Source organism: Salmo salar, chromosome ssa13, assembly GCF_905237065.1.
Source record: "Salmo salar chromosome ssa13, Ssal_v3.1, whole genome shotgun sequence".
Classification (NCBI taxonomy): Eukaryota; Metazoa; Chordata; class Actinopteri; order Salmoniformes; family Salmonidae; genus Salmo; species Salmo salar.
The window spans coordinates 36907882-36927284 of record NC_059454.1 but is presented as its reverse complement, the minus strand read 5'-3'; the positions used below and the strand labels follow the sequence as shown (position 1 = coordinate 36927284).

The 19403-nt window shown below is 41.4% G+C and overlaps 1 protein-coding gene across 3 annotated transcripts in view; it reads left to right on the top strand.

The window, feature by feature from the left end:
• The window catches only part of LOC106567181 (diacylglycerol kinase alpha), a 30538-nt gene extending 15604 nt beyond the window's left edge, over positions 1-14934 (top strand). For 2 of the 3 annotated variants that reach the window (XM_014136191.2, XM_014136192.2), the window contains exons 9-24: positions 4505-4622; positions 5022-5110; positions 5292-5411; positions 5776-5874; positions 9152-9238; positions 9406-9479; positions 9588-9662; positions 11522-11607; positions 11780-11869; positions 12082-12242; positions 12426-12490; positions 12619-12709; positions 12950-13139; positions 13406-13523; positions 13625-13685; positions 13842-14934. In XM_014136191.2, the coding sequence (XP_013991666.1) occupies positions 4505-4622; positions 5022-5110; positions 5292-5411; positions 5776-5874; positions 9152-9238; positions 9406-9479; positions 9588-9662; positions 11522-11607; positions 11780-11869; positions 12082-12242; positions 12426-12490; positions 12619-12709; positions 12950-13139; positions 13406-13523; positions 13625-13685; positions 13842-13919 (1602 nt within the window). In that variant the 3' untranslated portion in view covers positions 13920-14934. The remainder of the gene's footprint in view (positions 1-4504; positions 4623-5021; positions 5111-5291; positions 5412-5775; positions 5875-9151; positions 9239-9405; positions 9480-9587; positions 9663-11521; positions 11608-11779; positions 11870-12081; positions 12243-12425; positions 12491-12618; positions 12710-12949; positions 13140-13405; positions 13524-13624; positions 13686-13841) is intronic. The other variant, XM_014136190.2, reaches the window with a different exon arrangement.
• The last annotated feature ends 4469 nt before the right edge of the window (positions 14935-19403 follow it).

Sequence of the window (19403 nt, the reverse complement as noted above, 5' to 3'; positions counted from 1 at the left end):
GAAGAAAACTAACTGAAACGGGGGGAACTACCTGAACTTGTCCAATAATAAGAAATGCTTGTTTTTTTCCACTGCAAAACATTTTGCTATGGTGTGCTTTAATGAATACAACCCTGGTGTTACTGGAGCTGAAGGTAGGAGTCGGACCATCCATCACTCATTCCTCTTTATTGCGTCAGCAGGTTTTTTGTGGAGCCTGGGCTGGGAGGAGTACACACGTCCTCTTGATCTTATTTCCTAATGCATGTTTACGCTGCTAATGTACTGTTTTTCAACCAGCTTTAGCAATATGTCACTGCCTCCAACAGTCTCTGGAGTTTCTTTTTCATCTCTCTCTCTGTGTGAGAGTGAGAGAGTGAGAGAGTGAGAGAGCGCACACACTTCCCCCCCCCTCGCCTTCTGCAACACCCTTCTGCTGACTCAGTGCTGCGGGCTTGCTAATGTCACCTCTTTCACATATACAGCATCTCTGCACCACCAGCAGAGTGAGTTAAGCTTTTTCCACTTTAGCTGTAACTTTTCCATCTAACATCACCATCTTCATCAATTAGTAGTAACTACAACGGAAAGGAAGGAAATAGATATTGATTGTTACAGTATAAAGAGGAAGTGATTGTTTGAAACAACTAAACTAATTGGGGTGCCACAGCACTCTGATCTCCCGATAGACTGTGATTTGGAAATACTAGCGTCTGAGAAAATATATTGGTATTGTGGGTAGGCCTACTTATTGATAATGCAGTTTGCTTCTGGGTCTGTTAGTTGACTGCCTGGCAAAGTGGACTGTCTGGCTAGCTGACTGAAGGTCTGAACTGTAAACTGGTCTCTCTCGCGCCTCTACAACAATGCCAGGGACTTCCCCTCCGGCTATTTCAGGCCACCAATGAGAGTCAGAGCTCTCTCACTTTGCTGAGTTCAGGGGCTATGCTTCATACACATACACTGACTGAAAGTCTGGCTTTAAGCTGAGGCACCATGAGTCATTTAAACCAATGTTTGTAAAAGCATTTGTTACTGTCGATTTCTGTCTAATCTAGATAAGGGCATATAAAATCTGTGACCTTGTTACTGTGTTATTTAAAAACATTAATTCCGTTCTCAGAAAATTATAACTTTCCATAAAAACCACAATAACTTTAGTTATGTTCAGAAAACCTTCTAAGAATGTTATTTAAAAACATACAGAACTTTCTGAAAGTATTCATGCCCCTTGTGTCACGATTGTGTATAGGAACGGACCAAAGCGCAGCATGGGTATCGTTCCACATATTTACATTTTAATGTGAAACTATGCAAAACATACAGTAAACCATAAACAAAACAACAAACCGTGAGGAAGAGGTGCAACTTACACTAACTCAAAATAATCTCCCATAAACACTAGTGGGAAAAACAACAACTTAAATATGATCCCCAATTAGAGACAACGATGACCGGCTGCCTCTAATTGGGAATCATACAAAAACCCCAACCTAGAAAAAAGAACCTAGAACACAACATATAAATAAACTAGACAAAACCCCCAAGTCACGCCCTGACCTACTCTACCATAGAAAAATACAAGCTCTCTATGGTCAGGATGTGACACCTTGACTTATTCCCTTTTTGTTGTTACAGCCTAAATTGAAAATGGATAAAACAAATCCCACTCATCTACACACAATACCCCAAAATAACAAAGTGAAAAACATGTTTAGAAATTGTTGCTAATTTATTGAAAATTAAATACAGACATATCTCATTTATATAAGTATTCACATCCCTGAGTCAATACTTTGTTGATGCACCCTTGGCGGCGAGTGCAGCTTTAAGTCATCTTGGGTATGTCTGTATCAACTTCAAAAATCTTGATTTGGAGATTTTCTCAAGCTCTGTTAGGTTAGATGGGGAGTGGGGGTGAACAGCAATCTTCATGTCTGTCCTCAGAGTTCAATGGGATTCAAGTCTGGGCTTTGGCTTGGCCACTCAAGGACTTTCACATTCTTGTCCTGAAGTCATTCCAGCGCTGCTTTGGCTGTATGCTTGGGGTCATTGTCCTGTTGGAACGTAAATCTTTGCCTCAGTTTAGGGTTGTTTACACTCTGAAGCAGGTTCCCATCAAGTATTTGCCTGTATTTGGCTTCATTCATTGTTCCCTCTATCCTTACTATTCTCGGAGTCCCTGCCGCTGAAAAGCATCCCCATAGCATGATGCTGCCACCACCATGCTTCACGGTAGGGATGATGTTAGACAGGTGATGAGTTGTGCCTGTTTTTTTCCCAGACTTAGCGCTTTGCATTCAGGCCAAAGAGTTAAATTTTTGTCTCATCAGACCACCGAATCTTTTGCCTTATGCTCTGTCTTTCACCTGCCTAATTGCAAACTCCAGGCGCTCTGTCATGTGCCTTTTTCTCAGGAGTGGCTTCCGTCTGGCCACTCTCTCATAAAGCCTAGATTGGTGAAGTGCTGTAGAGACTTCTGGCATGTTCTCCCATCTCAGCCAAGGAACTTTGTAGTTCTGCCAGAGTGGTCATTGGGTTCTTGGTCACCTCCCTGAACAAGGTCCTTCTTGCTCAGTTAGGTCATATGGCCAGCTCTAGGCAGAGTCTGGGTAGTTCCATATCTTTTCAATTTCCCAATAGAGACCACTGTGCTCTAGGAAACTTTCAACACTCTAGAAATGATTTTATACCCTTCCCCAGATATAGACCTCATCATAATTCTATCTTGGAGATAAACGGACAGTTTGTTGGACTTCATGGTATAGTTTCTGCTCTGACACGCACCGTCAACTGTGGGACCTTATGTTTACAAGTGTGTAAATCATTTCCAAACAATTAAATTGGTCACAGGTGGACTCCAATCAAGTTGTAGTGACATCTCAAGGATGATCAAAGGAAATTGTATGCACCTGAGCTCAATTTTGAGTGTTATAGCAAAGGGCAGTGAATACTTATGTAAATGAGATATTTAAATATAGCATTTTCAGTAAACGATTTTACATTTACCCCTTTTTCGTGATATCCAATTGGTAGTTACAGTCTTGTACCATCGCTGCAACTCTTCCACGGACTCTGGAGAGAGCCATGCGTCCTCCAAAACACGACCCTGCCAAGCTGCACTGCTTCTTGACACACTGCCCGCTTAACCCGGAAGCAATCTGTACCAATGTGTCGGAGGAAACACCCAGCTGGCAACCGAAGTCAGCATGCAGGCACCCGGCCCGCCACAAGGAGTCGCTAGAGCGAGGCGGGACAAGGAAATCCCGTCCGACCAAACTCTCCCCTAACCCGGACGATGCTGGGCCAATTGTGCGCCGCCTCATGGGTCTCCCGGTCACGGCCGGCTGTGACACAGCCTGGGATCGAATCCGGGTCTGTAGTGACGCCTCAAGCACTGCAAGGCAGTGCCTAAGACCGCTGAGCCACTCGGGAGGTGCTCTCTATCTTCTTTAAGTGTGTTAGCTGTCCACACCTGATCTTAATGAGTGCTTGTTTCCTTTGAAATGGGGTCTGTTTGAATAGACTAAAATGAACAGCTTTGTATGTGTAAAAAAACCCTGGTTTGCTAGCTCTACCCTGGTGGCGCAGTGTACTAATTTGAATTTCACTGATGCTGCGTCACCATAGAGAATAAAATGTGTTCCAAGCAAATTCATTTCTATCTGTACTTGCAGTGTCATTAAAAGTCTTATTGAAACATTCACTAAAGGTTTTAAAGGAAGTTATTTTAAAAACATCTGAATAACCTTTACATTTTGTTCTCAATGATAAGAAAACTTTCAATAATAACCATAAGAAAACATTCAGAACATTTAGAGAATGTTCTCAATGTTATTTAATTAGCTTCAAATAACCTATAATTTCCGTTCTCCAAGCGTTACTAAAACTTCCCAGGAAAACATCCAAGGAACTTGAGTAAAGGTTCTCAGAACCTCCATGCAACCTAAAAACAAATGTTTCCAGAACGGTCTGGAATGTTCGCTTTTGTTCTTAGAATGTTTAAAAAATGTTCAGTTTTACCGGTCAGAAAAGGTAGTTCCCGCAATCAATCTGAAAACCAAAAACACCCTATACACATTCCCACAACTTCCCAGGAACTGGGCACACACTGGTTGAATCAATGTTGTTTTCACATCATTTCAACTAAATTACGTTGAACCAACGTGGAAGAGACGTGGAATTGACATCTGTGCCCAATGGGAAATGTGCTAGCTGGGTTAGGATTGGTGTTGATTATTTTTGCTGCTAATAGAATCACTCATGGCAGATGACACTCCAATTTCCAACCATGAGCCAATATTAGAATGAGATGTGTATCAATGCTTGCATTGCTTACATAGTGTTTTCCAAATATGAGATTAGATTATGCGGAGTATAGACATTTACCCTGAGATTCAGTGTTTGTTCTAGAAGTGTGCAGAAATTGTCAGCAAACTACATTAAAAAAAAGATTCAAAAGCACATACTTTATATATTTCATTGATGATAACATAATATGTATTTTCTCCCCCTCCACCCCCAGATGACTCAGAAGGATGGGCAGCACCTATGGAGGATGAAGCATTTCAACAAGCCTGTCTACTGCAACGTTTGTCAGAACATGCTGCTAGGACTAAGGAAACAGGGACTTTGCTGCACCTGTGAGTGACACTGTCTAGTCTCACCACTAGAGGGCAATACAACTTCACTTTCTCAATCCACTCAAAGCTAATTTTTGAGCAGAAAGACATCTATCCTGATCATGTAATTGAAAGCAAGTTAATGAAATCTCATACTCATAACCGGATTACGGTAAGACGTATGCTAAAATGTATGCTAAGATATGTCATAATGACCTATGACATCCCTGCATTGCAGTATATTTCCAAATCATTTTCATAGAAAAACAATGTAGTGGCAATGTTTCTTGCCTACTTAATCATCAGCCATTGTTTCTAGTCTTGATTAACATGATGAATTAAATCAATAAACGAGAGAGAATAACAATAGTTAAACAATGGAGACACGTAATGCATTGTTTACTTGTCTTTGTTTTCAAGGTTGTAAATACACGGTCCATGGACGGTGTGCCAACAGAAACCCAGCTCCCTGTACCAGGACCTATGTCAAGTCTAAGAAAGACACAGGGGTATGAGTGGTTTTTTCCCAAACAACTGCAAATTACATTGTAAAATGTTATCTTAATATTTCTAATGCCTCTTCATTCTTAGTGTATGTTGTAATTTGAATGTCTGAGCCATTCTCTTTGTCCCCGTTTATGTACAGTATGTCTGTCTTGCATCTTACTGGGCCTGTGTCTCCTGTCTCAGGTTCCAACCCATGACTGGGTCAGTGGGAACTGTGACTCTGGGAAGTGTGACAAGTGTCAGAAGAAGATCAAGAGTTACCACGGGCTGACGGGAAAGCACTGTGTCTGGTGCCACTCCATGGTGAGGAGGGAGGGCTCCTGAGTAGCTCTGTGGTCGTGTGAGTCAGGCCCCTTGGAATTATTAGGCCAGATGTTTTCTTCCCCGCAGAGGATTTACATTACAATCTATTGTGAAATCTGTTAATGGAGGGGTCTTGAAAGAGCTACGTCTGGAACTACATATTTTAACAATACTGGGGGGGTGTTTTAAATTTTTTTTTTACAAAAATAATAAAGATTCACAACTGTAAAAAAATAAATATATATATAAGCACTTTGTGACTACTGTTGATGTAGAAAGGGTTTTAGAAATAAAATGTTATTGGCTTTATTCATTAATAATTTGATAAAAGCTAGCTATATCACTGGCTGCCTCTGTGTTCCAGCGCCATGATGACTGTGCCTCCCAGGAGCCCTCCGACTGTAACTGTGGACCTCTCAGAGACCATATCCTGCCCCCCTGGGCCATCTACCCTGTTATAATGGTACTGGATCACCAGCTGCTCTGTTACAGTTGTCCAACACTGTCAAATGGAATATACTGTATGAAGCTCACAAAGATATATGTTTAGGAACCTTAACTGTGCGAAATAACTTTGTTCTTATCTTAAAAACAACATTCACTCACATGCAATGGTAATAGTAGGATATCTAAAATGTCCAGCTTGAGAAACGATACATTTGGTTATCATATTGTCATTGCTTCTTGTTTTATTTTGTGCCTCTGGGTGATCCTCATGAAATTAGAACAAAAAAGACAGTGATTTGGGATTTTCACTATATTTAATTAATCGAAGGGTCCTTTGGATGAAGGATCGTTTAAATATATTTGACATTTGTATCTTAAAGCGGCAATCAGCAGTAGGAACAATAACAAAGTGGCCTCCCCACCCATGGTTCGGTAAAAAGCTGAGGGATGGGGGTGGAGAAATTGAATCACTCTCAAATTCATAGACAGAGCTATGAATGTAAGGGCTGACCGTCCATGATATCAAAATTATAGTTTTGTAGTGTTTGTTTACATTTTCTTTGTTTACAAACATTGGAGAAAGCAAGCTCATATTTGGAGTTCTGATGAGTAACAGCAGTTGAACTAAGCTCATGAGGCATTTATAAGATATATAATTAATTTATAAGTCCAAAAATGGGTGTAGCAACTGTTGATTTCCCCTTTAAAGCATAATTGAGAAGTAATTCATTCAAATTGGAACATTTGTGACATTTTGGCCTTACCCAGGCCTCCTTTGACTCCATAATGTTTCATCTGTTAAGTGCTACAAAAGCAAACATTGGTGTCTCTAATATGAATAGTATTTTGATGTCAATGACAATTTTCTTACATTAATTTATGAATATTGTAATAAATAAACATAAATATTGAAAATATGCCATTTTAGAAAAGATGCCATATTAAACATAATATTCTACAGGCATATCAAAGTTCCAAAGTGGGATTTCTGCTGATTTTATAAGTTATGACCCATTTGTAAGCTACAATATGTAACTTTTTGGGCGACCTGACCAAATTCACATAGAAATGTGAGTTATAGATCTGTCAATCGCGTTGAAAGCAAGTCTAAGAAGTGGTATATCTGTTCTATGTGTGCTATTTCTAGGCTTCCAGTTTGTACATTTTAGTTTTGGGTCTTTTACTTTTACAGTTTCAAACATATGAAAATATAATATTTTTGGTTATGGAAAATATTTCACAACACTTTAGATGGTACAATGATTCTCTACACTATACTTGCTTGTTTTTTCACAACCTGAAATGGCAATGCGATTTCTGTGTAGTGCATCTTTAAACAGAGAAATTGGCATAGTAACCAATCACACTCCTCTTTTTACTTGTATCATTGCACATTCTGCAAATCACCAGCAGAGGTCAACCATTTTGAATCGATTTTCACATTCACTCTGTTAGTAATGCATACAAATTGGATCATAACTCTAAAAGTAGCAGAGATCCAACTCTGGAACAGTGATATGCCCGTAGATCAGTGGGGGCTGCTGAGGGGAGGACGGCTCATAATGACGGCTGGAATGGAGTAAATGGAATGGCATCAAACATGTGGAAACCATGTGTTGGATGTATTTGATACCATTCCGCTGATTACGCTCCAGTCATTACCACAAGCCCGTCCTCCCCAATTAAGGTGCCACCAACCTCCTGTCCCGTAAACGTAGAGTATCATCATGTTTTGAACATTTTGCCAAATCAAAAATTCAATATTTTCAATATTCATAAATTAATATCAGAAAATTATTATTGAAATCAAAATACTACTCATAGGCCACCCGAGTGGCGCCGTGGTCTAAGGCATTGCATCGCAGTGCTTGAGGCACCACTACAGACCCGGGTTTGTTCCCAGGCTGTGTCACTACCGGCCGTGTCTGGGAGTCCCATAGGGCAGCGCACAATTGGCCCAGCGTCGTCCGGGGATAGGGGAGGATTTGGCCAGGGGGGGGCTTTACTTGGCTCATCGCGCTCTAGCGACTCCTTGTGGCGGGCTGTGCGCCTGCAGGCTGACCTCGGTAGTCATTTGAACTGTGTTTCCTCCAGCACATTGGTGCGGCTGGCTTCTTGGTTAAGCGGGCGGATGTTAAGAATTGGGTCATGTTTCGGAGGACGCATGACTCGACCTTCGTCTCTCCCGAGCCCTTTGGGGAGCTGCAGCGATGAGACAAGATCATAATTGGATATCACGAAATTGGGGAGAAAAAGGGGGGTAAAAATACAAACAAAATTAAATTATAATAATACTACTCATATATTACAGAGCAAGCTGTAAAGCTTCAGGAAACCAATGTTTGCTTTGTAGCACATACAGATTAAACATTAAATAAGTCCTGGGTAAGGCCAAAATGTCACAAATATTCCAACTTCAATTAATAATTTCTCAATTATGTTTTAAGATACAAATGTCAAATATACACTGAGTGTACAAAACATTAGGAACATTAGCGCTATACTTTCCATGACATAGACTGACCAGGTGAAAGCTATGATCCCGTATTGATGTCACTTGTTAAATCCTCTTCTGTCAGTGTAGATGAAGGGGAGGAGACACCTTAAAGAAGGATTTTTAAGCCTTGAGACAATTGAGACATGGATTGTGAATGTGTGCCATTCAGAGGGTGAATGGGCAAGACAAAAGTGCCTTTGAACAGGGTATGGCAGTAGGTGCCAGCCGCACTGGTTTGAGTGTGTCAAGAATGGCAATGCTGCTGGGTTTTTCATGCTCAACAGTTTCGTGTGTGTATCAAGAATGGTCCACCACCCAAAGGACATCCAGCCAACATGATACAACTGTGGGAAGCATTGGAGTCAACATGGGCCAGCATTCCTGTGGAACACTTTTGACACCTTGAAGAGTGCATGCCCTGACAAATTCAGGCTGTTCTAAAGGCAAAAAGGGGTGCAACTCAATATTAGGAAGTTGTTTCTTATGTTTTGTACACTCAGTGTATGTCAACAATCCTTCCTCCAAAGGACCCTTATATGTATTAAATGTTGTTGTTTTTTTGTTCTAGTTTCATGAGGAATCCCCCTCTTGGTCTTTGCGCAATTCAAATGAAATTGTATTTGTCACATGCGCCGAATACAACAGATGTAGACCTTACAGTGAAATGCTGACTTACAAGCCTTTAACCAACAATACAGTTTTAAGAAAATACAACAACAAAAAAGTTTGAAATAAAAGTAACAAATAATTAAAGATGACATTAATTGCCTGTCCATTTCTCTGTTTACGCCATTAGGAGAGGCCAAACAGCATGAAGAACGGCTCCTCGAGCTCAGCCGACGACAGTGACCACAACACCACTCCTGATGGACAGGTGCTTCAGGTACATACTAGTACCCTGTCTAGGCCTTTCCCTGTTACAGGACCGCTGGATAGTACTTGGTGTGAGCACATGAACAGCAGTGTCTAACTATTTTCCATCTGAATACACTGACATCGTGTCTCCATTTGTGAAACTGCAGTAGCCTGAAACTATTTATCCCTGAACAGATTAATCCGGTACCAGACACTCATCCTCTTCTAGTGTTTGTGAACCCTAAAAGTGGAGGCAAGCAGGGAGAAAGGTGAGGCCACTCGTGAGCACTCCTACACAAATGGGCATTTATAGTTTACTACGAAACCATGTCAATCTTCGTATTTTACAATGACAAGAAAGTTATGTTTTATTTCAGAGTTCTGCGCAAATTTCAGTATTTGCTGAATCCACGGCAGGTGTATAACCTCTCCAATGGTGGACCTGGACCAGGGTAAGGTTTCCCATATGGACAACGACATATGGTAGAGACCAGTATGAGAATGAAATGAAAAACGACTCTGTTCTGATGAATCACTAATTGGACAACTGAGGTATATTTAGCTACTTTGAATCTCCAAAAATTACATTTAAAACGTTTACTTTTTTGGGAGTGTGATTGTGTGTGAGCCTTAATATAATTTCATTACCAGAAACATGAAAGTTATCTTATTGTTTGAGTGCAACGGTTTTGAGACGTTCCAAAGCGAAAGCATGCATCAAAATTATAGAACAGCTCTGCTGACTTTTTATATAAGTATGGTAGTCTAGTGGATTCTTTGAAACGTTCTTCAAACTTTTCACAGTAGAGGTCCTTTAAGTATTCAAACCACGAAAATTATAGTAAACTGTTCAATTGACCGAAGTTTATATAAAAGTCAACTTATTACAGTGTAAGCCATTAGAATATTATATAAATTCATAAAATGTTATACAATTTAAATGTTTTCAGGTGAATACTTTTATTTTGAAACTTTGGGGAGCTCCAGAGGATTGGCCTAGCTAGCAACTTACTATCTCATTCAAAGTTCAACATTGGGCGAATAAATACATTCCTCAACAAACTCGATGGACTTGATTCAAATTAGGCTCAGTCACAGGCTATAAACTATGCGAGGCAAGGCAGCTCTGCGTGTTCAAAAGAAAGCAGACAAGCACAGATGAAAAATGAATTTCGGCGAAAGAGATACAAGTGCTGAGCAGGGAGGTAATGCGCCACGAAAATATCTTACTCATGGGAAATAAACGGAGTGGTGAATGGCATTGAATTTGGGACAGTATTACATGGGAAATCAATGCAGTGGGTAGCGTGAGGCGAACAGTAAGCGACGTGAAGCATAGGTGGCGAGATGACAGGCTCAGAACTAGAAAGAATAAAGGATTATTGAATAATGCTGTACTGCACTGATGTAGGGCATGCAGTCATAGACGTTTTGAAGGATCAGATACTATCACAGATTGAGGCTGAGCAGCAACAGTCAATCACGGTGAAGCCCGAGGAAGAGGAAGAGAAACATCAGTCGCAGTTGTGAAATCGGAGGGTGAGTTGTGTTAACATTACTTTAGCTTAATTACATTAGATATGGGATTTTGCATTTAGTTAACTTTATGATTCATCTTCACTTTCAGAGGGGGCTCCTCCATCTCTTGGAGGTTACTTGGTTACTCCTGTAACTCCAGTCCTATTGACACTACCTCTGGGTGGTGCTTCAGTCAGACCACCTTTGGGCCCCAGCATTAGTGCAACGTTTCTCCTCAACTTGAAGAATAATGGCCCTTATCAGAAAGCAACCTCACACAAAGAAAACACAAAGTGTCATGATCCACTCCCTCCTTCTGGGAAGCTGACAACACTACAGTCAGTCACTACAGTGATCTAGGCACTAATATCATTGAGGAGCTGAGACAGATATCCAGGTCCCAAATTGAGCAATACTACAAAGATCACTGATCTTCCCAGAATGGTGCTATGATAGATGTTTTTGTTCATTGAGTTATTCTACCTCAAATTTTGTCATCTTCTGTGATCTTGGTGTCTGATATAAACTTGGTGTCTTGCACATATAACCGTGATGTTGGTCATGGATTATCTCAATGTTTTTGATGACTTTGTTAAGCATTTTCTATCAGATTTATTTACCTATCTTTTGTTTTAGTAGAGATGTTTAGAAATCACCCCAAAAATAAAAAAATACAATTCCTCTCTTTGTTGACTTGAATGGCTTATATCTGTCTGAGATGCCATAACCATCAGTGAATGTTTTTTTAGGTCCTGTCCTGCACCCACAACATAATATTACGTCTGTGTTTCAGGCTGTGCTTCTTCAGATCTCTGAAGGATTACAGGATCTTGGTTTGCGGAGGGGATGGCACTGTGGGCTGGATACTTGATGCTATAGGTGGGGTCAAGTACACAATGTTGGTAAACCATGTGTTATACATGCCGATGGACAAATCAACTTCAAACTATGAATTTCCTAACCAAAGACTCAAACATGTTACAGAAATGGCATCCCGTGTAGTAGACATGAGTAATATTGATCTCTCTTTCTCCCCTTCTGCTTCAATCAGACAAAGCCAATCTTCAAGTGCGGCCACCTGTGGCTGTATTACCCCTGGGCACAGGAAATGACCTCGCACGTTGTCTTAGATGGGGAGGAGGTGGGCACAGGGTTTACCTTTTTTCATTATACCCTTTGTGTGTTCACGGATCATATATCCAGTATTTGCTGTCCACAGTTCTACTGTATGTGATGAAAGAATCACTGTCTCTGGGTGTTTCATCTTAGTTTCTTGTATGTTTTTGTACTTGTGTGTGGGACCGTTGGTAGCACAGAATTATCCCTTATAGTGTACCTCTGTGGTCTGTGTAGGTTATGATGGGACAGATCTGTGTCGGATCCTGAAGGAGATCGAGGTCAGCACCCCGGTGCTGATGGACCGCTGGAATGTAGAGGTGATCCTAGAGGACCCCCAGGAGACAGGAGACCCTGTGCCTTATGAGATCATCAACAACTACTTCTCCATCGGAGTGGTGAGTTAGGAACAAGGGGAATTAACTTCTAGCCTGGTCCCAGATCAGTTTGTGCTGTCTTGCCAACTCCTATGGCCATTTCCACATTGAAGACAGCAACAAATGTGTGACCAGGCTATGTACTTACAGCACACACCAGAATGCTTTGCTATCAACTTTTCAGAACTTGTTGTATGTTGACAGGACGCCTCTATTGCCCACCGTTTTCATACGATGAGAGAGAAACACCCCCAGAAATTCAACAGCAGGTAAACACATTTGAATAACCAGGCCAGAGTCCTATAGTACATGTGGGGACTAACCTTTTAGGGGTTGTCACCTTGTGCATGGTGTAAATGACCCTACGTTTATCCAAGAATGTTGTTCAATATCTCAGAATGAAGAACAAGTTGTGGTACTTTGAGTTTGCCACCTCAGAGACCATCTCTGCTTCATGCAAGAAACTGAATGAATGTCTAACAATTGAGGTGAGGATGGCAAACACACAGCTTTGCATCAGCTCATAAACACAGTAGCTATCTAAAAAAAAACATATACCTTAACACATACCTCAACATGGTCTGCAAACAAGCACATATTTTTAGCATGCAGAATTACATAAAGGTTGTGGTTAACACAGGCGACCGGATAGTTCTGTGATATGCCTTATGTTTATCCCATTATGGCATCTCGTTAAGTTGCTCTGTCTGATTTTGTACGTCCCTCAGTGCTGCGGCACCCCATTAGACCTGAGTAGCCGTTCTATGGAGGGGATTGCTGTCCTCAACATTCCCAGCATGCACGGTGGATCCAACCTGTGGGGAGAAGCCAAGAAGAGTGAATGCAAGTGCTTGATGAATCCTCAGGAAATGCCTGTGGTTATTGTTGACCCTGAAGTCTTGAAAGTCAGTGGACAAGGTACAGCGATATCCCTTGGCTTTAACCAAGGGCAAAACATTTCAAAATGTTAAAGGGTGTGTCTGGTAAATTATATTGTTAGGATATCATGTGAGATGTTAGTTCTCATGTCACAGCTGTTAAAAGATAAATGGTATTTTCATTGGAAGAGGCCCTTGACCCTGGATGGGTTGAGAAGTATGTTTGAATCTTAACAGCTGGTCTCAGGCTGAAAAAGACTGCCTCTGTGTGAATTGCATGTTCAGTGTTTCTATCTTCCGTAACAGATGTCAGTGACCGGCGTTTGGAGGTAGTTGGCCTTGAAGGGGCCATGGAGATGGGACAGATATATACAGGACTCAAGAGTGCTATACGACTAGCAAAGACCTCCCAGATCACAATCAGGTGAGTGTTTGTGACATGTTGAGATGTGTACAGACTGGCTGAGATATACAAAAACATTCCATCCCCACTACTTATCTTGCTTATCTCTGTCCATCTCTCAGGACTAAGAAACCTTTACCGATGCAGATAGATGGAGAGCCCTGGATGCAGCCACCCTGTACGGTGAGTGCTAGGAAGCCAGATTGGCAAGCAGAGTTGAAAGCAGGTTCGGTTGCTAGAGCCCATGGGACTTGATCCTAATAATATGTTGTTAATATAACATGGTGTTAAACATGGCCATTTGAGTAAAGCAACCTTTTTCTCATATTCCTTCTTTAGATTCACATCACACACAAGAACCAGGCCAGTATGCTGATGGCTCCCCAGGGCCGGTCCAGCTTCTTCAGCTCAAAGTAGTAGCCTGCTCCCTTCAGCTCAAAGTAGTAGCCTGCTTCCTGGCTTCAAGCTGTAACATGGCTGGCCTGTATACACTTGCTTATTATTGTACATTTTGTTAAAGGCCCGGTGCAGTCAAATGTGATATTCCTGTGTTTTATATATATATTTCCTCTCTGAGGTTGGAGTAAAATTGTGCAAATTATTATAATGTCCTTTTAGTGTAAGAGCTGTTTGAAGAGACTGCCTAACATTTCAGCCTGTTTTGATGTGAAGGAGTTTTGGCCATGGCAGTAAATTAGCAAATAGACTGATAAGAAATAGTTCCAAACCTCTCAGTGTCAACAGATGTGGTAAAGAGGTCAATGGAAGTTGACCAAAACAAGGAAAATGCCATGGAAACGCAGTGGGGGAGATCCCAAAATATAAGCAAAATTAGCCTACATTTACATTTATGCTATTGTTTGTGTATTTCACACTATGTTGAGGTAGAAATAGGAGTATAATGCTTGTATGGATGTCAACCCGAATACATGTTAAATCACATCATCTTCACCAATCAAGTCATCAATCAACTGCAATATAGTTGAAAACAACTTTGATTACCACCACCGATTTCTGTGTGCTTCCAGCTTATACCAACGGGAGTTAAAATTTAGCAATCACTTCTTCTAAACCTGAAAAGGGACAACTTATTGATGTTATGCAGCTAAAACAGCCAAACATATCCAAATCAGACTTCAGTTGTGGGTCAGGCTGGGCGAGTTCCATGCTTCCTCTGGAAGCAACGTCAGCACAAGAACTGTTTCATTGGGAGGTTCATGAAATGGGTTTCCATGGTCGAGCAGCCGCACACAAGCCTAAGATCACCATGCGCAATGCCAAGTGTCGGCTGGAGTGGTGTAAAGCTCGCCACCATTGGAGCAGTGGAAACGTGTTCTCTGAAGTGATGAATCACACTTCACCGTCTGGCAGTCCGACAGACGAATCTGGGTTTGGCAGATGCCAGGAGAACTCTAACTGCCCGAATGCATAGTGCCAACTGTAAAGTTTGGTGGAGGAGGAATAATGGTCTGGTGCTGTTTTTCATGGTTCGGGCTAGGCCCCTTAGTTCCAGTGAAGGGAAATCTTAATACTACAGCATACAATGACATTCTAGACGATTCTGTGCTTCAAACTTTGTGGCAACAGTTTGGGAAAAGCCTTTTTCTGTTTCAGCATGACAATGCCTCCGTGCACAAAGCGAGGTCCATACAGAAATGGTTTGTTGAGATCGGTGTGGAAGAACTTCACTGGCCTGCACAGAGAGGCCTGACCTCAACCCCAACGAACACCTTTGGAATGAATTGGAACGTCGACTGCGAGCCAGGCTTAATCGCCCAACTTCTCTAACGCTCTTGTGGCTGAATGGAAGCAAGTCCCCACAGCCATGTTCCAGCATAATAAAACAGAATAATTCGATATATCGTCCAGCCCAAATTGTGGGCCTGTTAAAATGCATCAATCGTGACAAATATCCACTTTGTTAGATCAGATTTGTTGAATGTCCACCAATCCGGCATCCTCCTATCCCCCGTGGTCTGCGATCCATTGACCTCTTTATCGCATCTATAACAACTCATTTTCACTTTTCCCCTCCCCACTCAAACCACTCCCAGACAGTCCTAGCAAAATTCTTGCTTGAGAATTGCCCTTTACTAAGAAGTTATTTTTGACCATTTTAAATGAAAAGTCACAGTAAGGTACTTAATTGGTATGTAGAAATGATTTGATATTGAGATAAAAACGGCTACATTGGACCTTTTAAATGACTGAAGCAACTTGGTTTGTCAAACAGCTGGTATGTGCATATTTTAGAGATATGTTGACCAACATTTTCAGAAAGTTCAGTACGTATGTTTTTGTTCTGCTACAATGCAAGTCTATATTATGAAAGCCTTACAAACTACAGCTGTAGGATAGCTTAAATATATAACTGTGGACATCAAGTTAAGAACTTATAGTGTGCCTTTTGTCATAATTTAGCCAAATTCATCTAATGCGTTATTAAGGAGTGAAAAACTGTGCTATGATTCTGCTTGAAAACTTTGAGTGAAATGTTTATTTAGCAAGGTTTTTATTTTAACTGCATTTTCTAATTTGTTATTCTATTTTGGTAGGATAATTCTAAATGTGTGTATGTACAGTACCAGTCAAAAGTTTGGACACCTACTCATTCAAGGGTTTTTCTTTATTTTTACTATTTTCTACATTGTATAATAATAGTGAAGACATCAAAACTATGAAATAACACATTTCTACTGTTATTTTACTGCAGCTCTTTAACTATTTGTTATTAAAAAAAATTACTTAACACTTATTTTTCTTAACTGCATTGTTGGTTAAGGGCTTGTAAGTAAGCATTTCACTGTAAGGACTATCATTTGTTGTATTCGGTGCATGTGACAAATACAATTTGATTTTGATTTGAATCATGTAGTAACCAAAAAAGTGTTAAACAAATATTTTTTTGATTTTAGATTCTTCAAAGTAGCCACCCTTTGCCTTCATGACAGCTTTGCACACTCTTGGCATTCTCTCAACCAGCTTCACCTGCAATGCTTTTCCAACAGTCTTGAAGGAGTTTCCACATATGCTGAGCACTTGTTGGCTGCTTTTCCTTCACTCTGTGGTCCAATTCATCCCAAACCATCTCAGTTGGGTTGAGGATGGGTGGTTGTGGCCAGGTCATCTGTTGCAGCACTCCATCACTCTCCTTCTTGGTTAAATAGCCCTTACACAGCCTGGAGGTGTGTTGGGTCATTGTCCTGTTGAAAAACAAATGATAGTCCCACTAAGCGCAAACCAGATGGGATGGCATATCGCTACAGAATACTGTGGTAGCCATGCTGGTTAAGTGTGCCTTGAATTCTAAATAAATCACTGACAGTGTCACCAGCAAAGTACCACCACGCCTCCTCTTCAATGGATGATCTCTGCATGTGTGGTTCCCACCATGGAGGAGGAGGTGTGGGGGTGCATTGCTGGTGACACTGTTGTTGATTTATTTAGAATTGAAGGCACACTTAACCAGCATGGCTTCCGCAGCAATACGCCATCCCATCTGGTTTGCACTTAGTGGGACTATCATTTGTTTTTCAACCAGACACCTCCAGGGTGTGTAAGGGCTATTTGACCAAGAAGGAGTGTGATGGAGTGCTGCATCAGATGACCTGGTCTCCACAATCACTCAACCAAAATTAGATGGTTTTGGATGAGTTGGACTGCAGAGTGAAGGAAAAGCAGCCAATAAGTGCTCTGTATATGTAGGAACTTCTTCAAGACTGTTGGAAAAGCATTCCAGGTGAAGCTGGTAGAGAGAATGCCAAGCATGTGCAAAACTGTCAAGGCAAAGGGTGGGTACTTTGAAGAATCTAAAATATATTTAGATTTGTTTAACACATTTTTTGGTTACTACATAACACAAGTGGAATTATTTAATAGTTTTCACTATTGTTCTTCACTATTATTTGATAATGTAGAAAATAGTAAAAATAAAGAAACCCTTGAATGAGTAGGTGTGTCCAAACTTTTGACGTGTGTGTGTGTGTGTGTGTGTGTGTGTGTGTGTGTGTGTGTGTGTGTGTGTGTGTGTGTGAGAGAGAGAACTGAGCAAAAAAAGAAACGTCCTTTTTTCAGGACCCTGTCTTTCAAAGATAATTCGTAAAATCCAAATAACTTCACAGAGCTTCATTGTAAAGGGTTTAAACACAGTTTCAATGCTTTTTCAATGACCCATAAACAATTAATGGACATGCACCTGTGGAACGGTCGTTAAGACACTAACAGCTTACAGACGGTAGGCAATTAAGGTCACAGTTATGAAAACTTAGGACACTAAAGAGGCCTTTCTACTGACTCTGAAAAACACCAAAAGAAAGATGCCCATGGTCCCTGCTCATCTGCGTGAACGTGCCTTAGGCATGCGGCAAGGAGGCATGAGGACTGCAGATGTGGCCAGGGCAATAAATTGCCATGTCCGTACTGTGAGACGCCTAAGACAGTGCTACAGGGAGACAAGACGGACAGCTGATTGTCCTCGCAGTGGCAGACCACGTGTAACAACACACCTGCACAGGATCGGTACACCTGAACATCACACCTGCAGGACAGGTACAGGATGGCAACAACTGCCCGAGTTACACCAGGAACACACAATCCCTCCATCAGTGCTGGGACTGTCCGCAATAGGCTGAGAGAGGCTGGACTGAGGGCTTGTAGGCCTGTTGTAAGGCAGGTCCTCACCAGACATCAAGAACGTCGCCTATGGGCACAAACCCACCGTCGCTGGACCAGACAGGAGTGGCAAAAAGTGCTCTTCACTGATAAGTCGCGGTTTTGTCTCACCAGGGGTGATGGTCGGATTTGCGTTTATCGTCAAAGGAACTAGCGAGGCCTGTACTCTGGAGCAGGATCGATTTGGAGGTGGAGGGTCCGTCATGGTCTGTGGCGGTGTGTCACAGCATCATCGGACTAAGCTTGTTGTCATTGCAGGCAATCTAAACTCTGTGTTACAGGGAAGACATCCTCTTCCCTCATGTGGTACCCTTCCTGCAGGCTCATCCTGACATGACCCTCCAGCATGACAGTGCCACCAGCCATACTGCTCATTCTGTGTGTGATTTCCTGCTGTGTTCTGCCAAGTCCAGCGAAGAGCCCGGATCTCAATCCCATTGAGCACGTCTGGGACCTGTTGGATCAGAGGGTGAGGGCTAGGGCCATTCCCTCCAGAAATATCCGGGAACTTGCAGGTGCCTTGGTGGAAGAGTGGGGTAACATCTCACAGCAAGAGCTGGCAAATCTGGTTCAGTCCATGAGGATGAGATGCACTGCAGTACTTAATGCAGCTGGTGGCCACACCAGATACTGACTGTTACTTTTGATTTTGACCCCCCCCCCCCTTGTTCAGGGACACATTCCATTTCTGTTAGTCACATGTCTGTGGAACTTGTTCAGTTTATGTCTCAGTTGTTGATCTTGTTATGTTCATACAAATATTTACACATGTTAAGTTTGCTGAAAATAAACGCAGTTGACAGTGAGAGGACGTTTCTTTTCTTGCTAAGTGTGTGTGTGTAAATATATGGTCATTGAAAGTCTAGAATTTTTTAGGATGTATTAAGCTATGAAATATTTAGAATTGTAATGCATAAAGCTTGTGGGAATGTACCCACAAGTCATAATTAATGCAGATTTTATTTGAAATGATTATGCACTCATTAGTGCTTATGTATGTAAGCAGGAAACCCTTTGCCCTAATATCCTAAGGCCAAACCACATTTAATTGTTTTAAAAGCAGACCTTAAATGTCCTTTCAAATACGCTTTTAGTTGTAATATGATGAGTGACTGTTTGGATTGAAAACAAATTGTTTACCTTTCTCTCAATGCAAGGCCTCAGTTTATCTTATTGAATATGTCTAATTGGAGGTTAGCCATATCTTAAATCCTGATCATGTTAAAAATA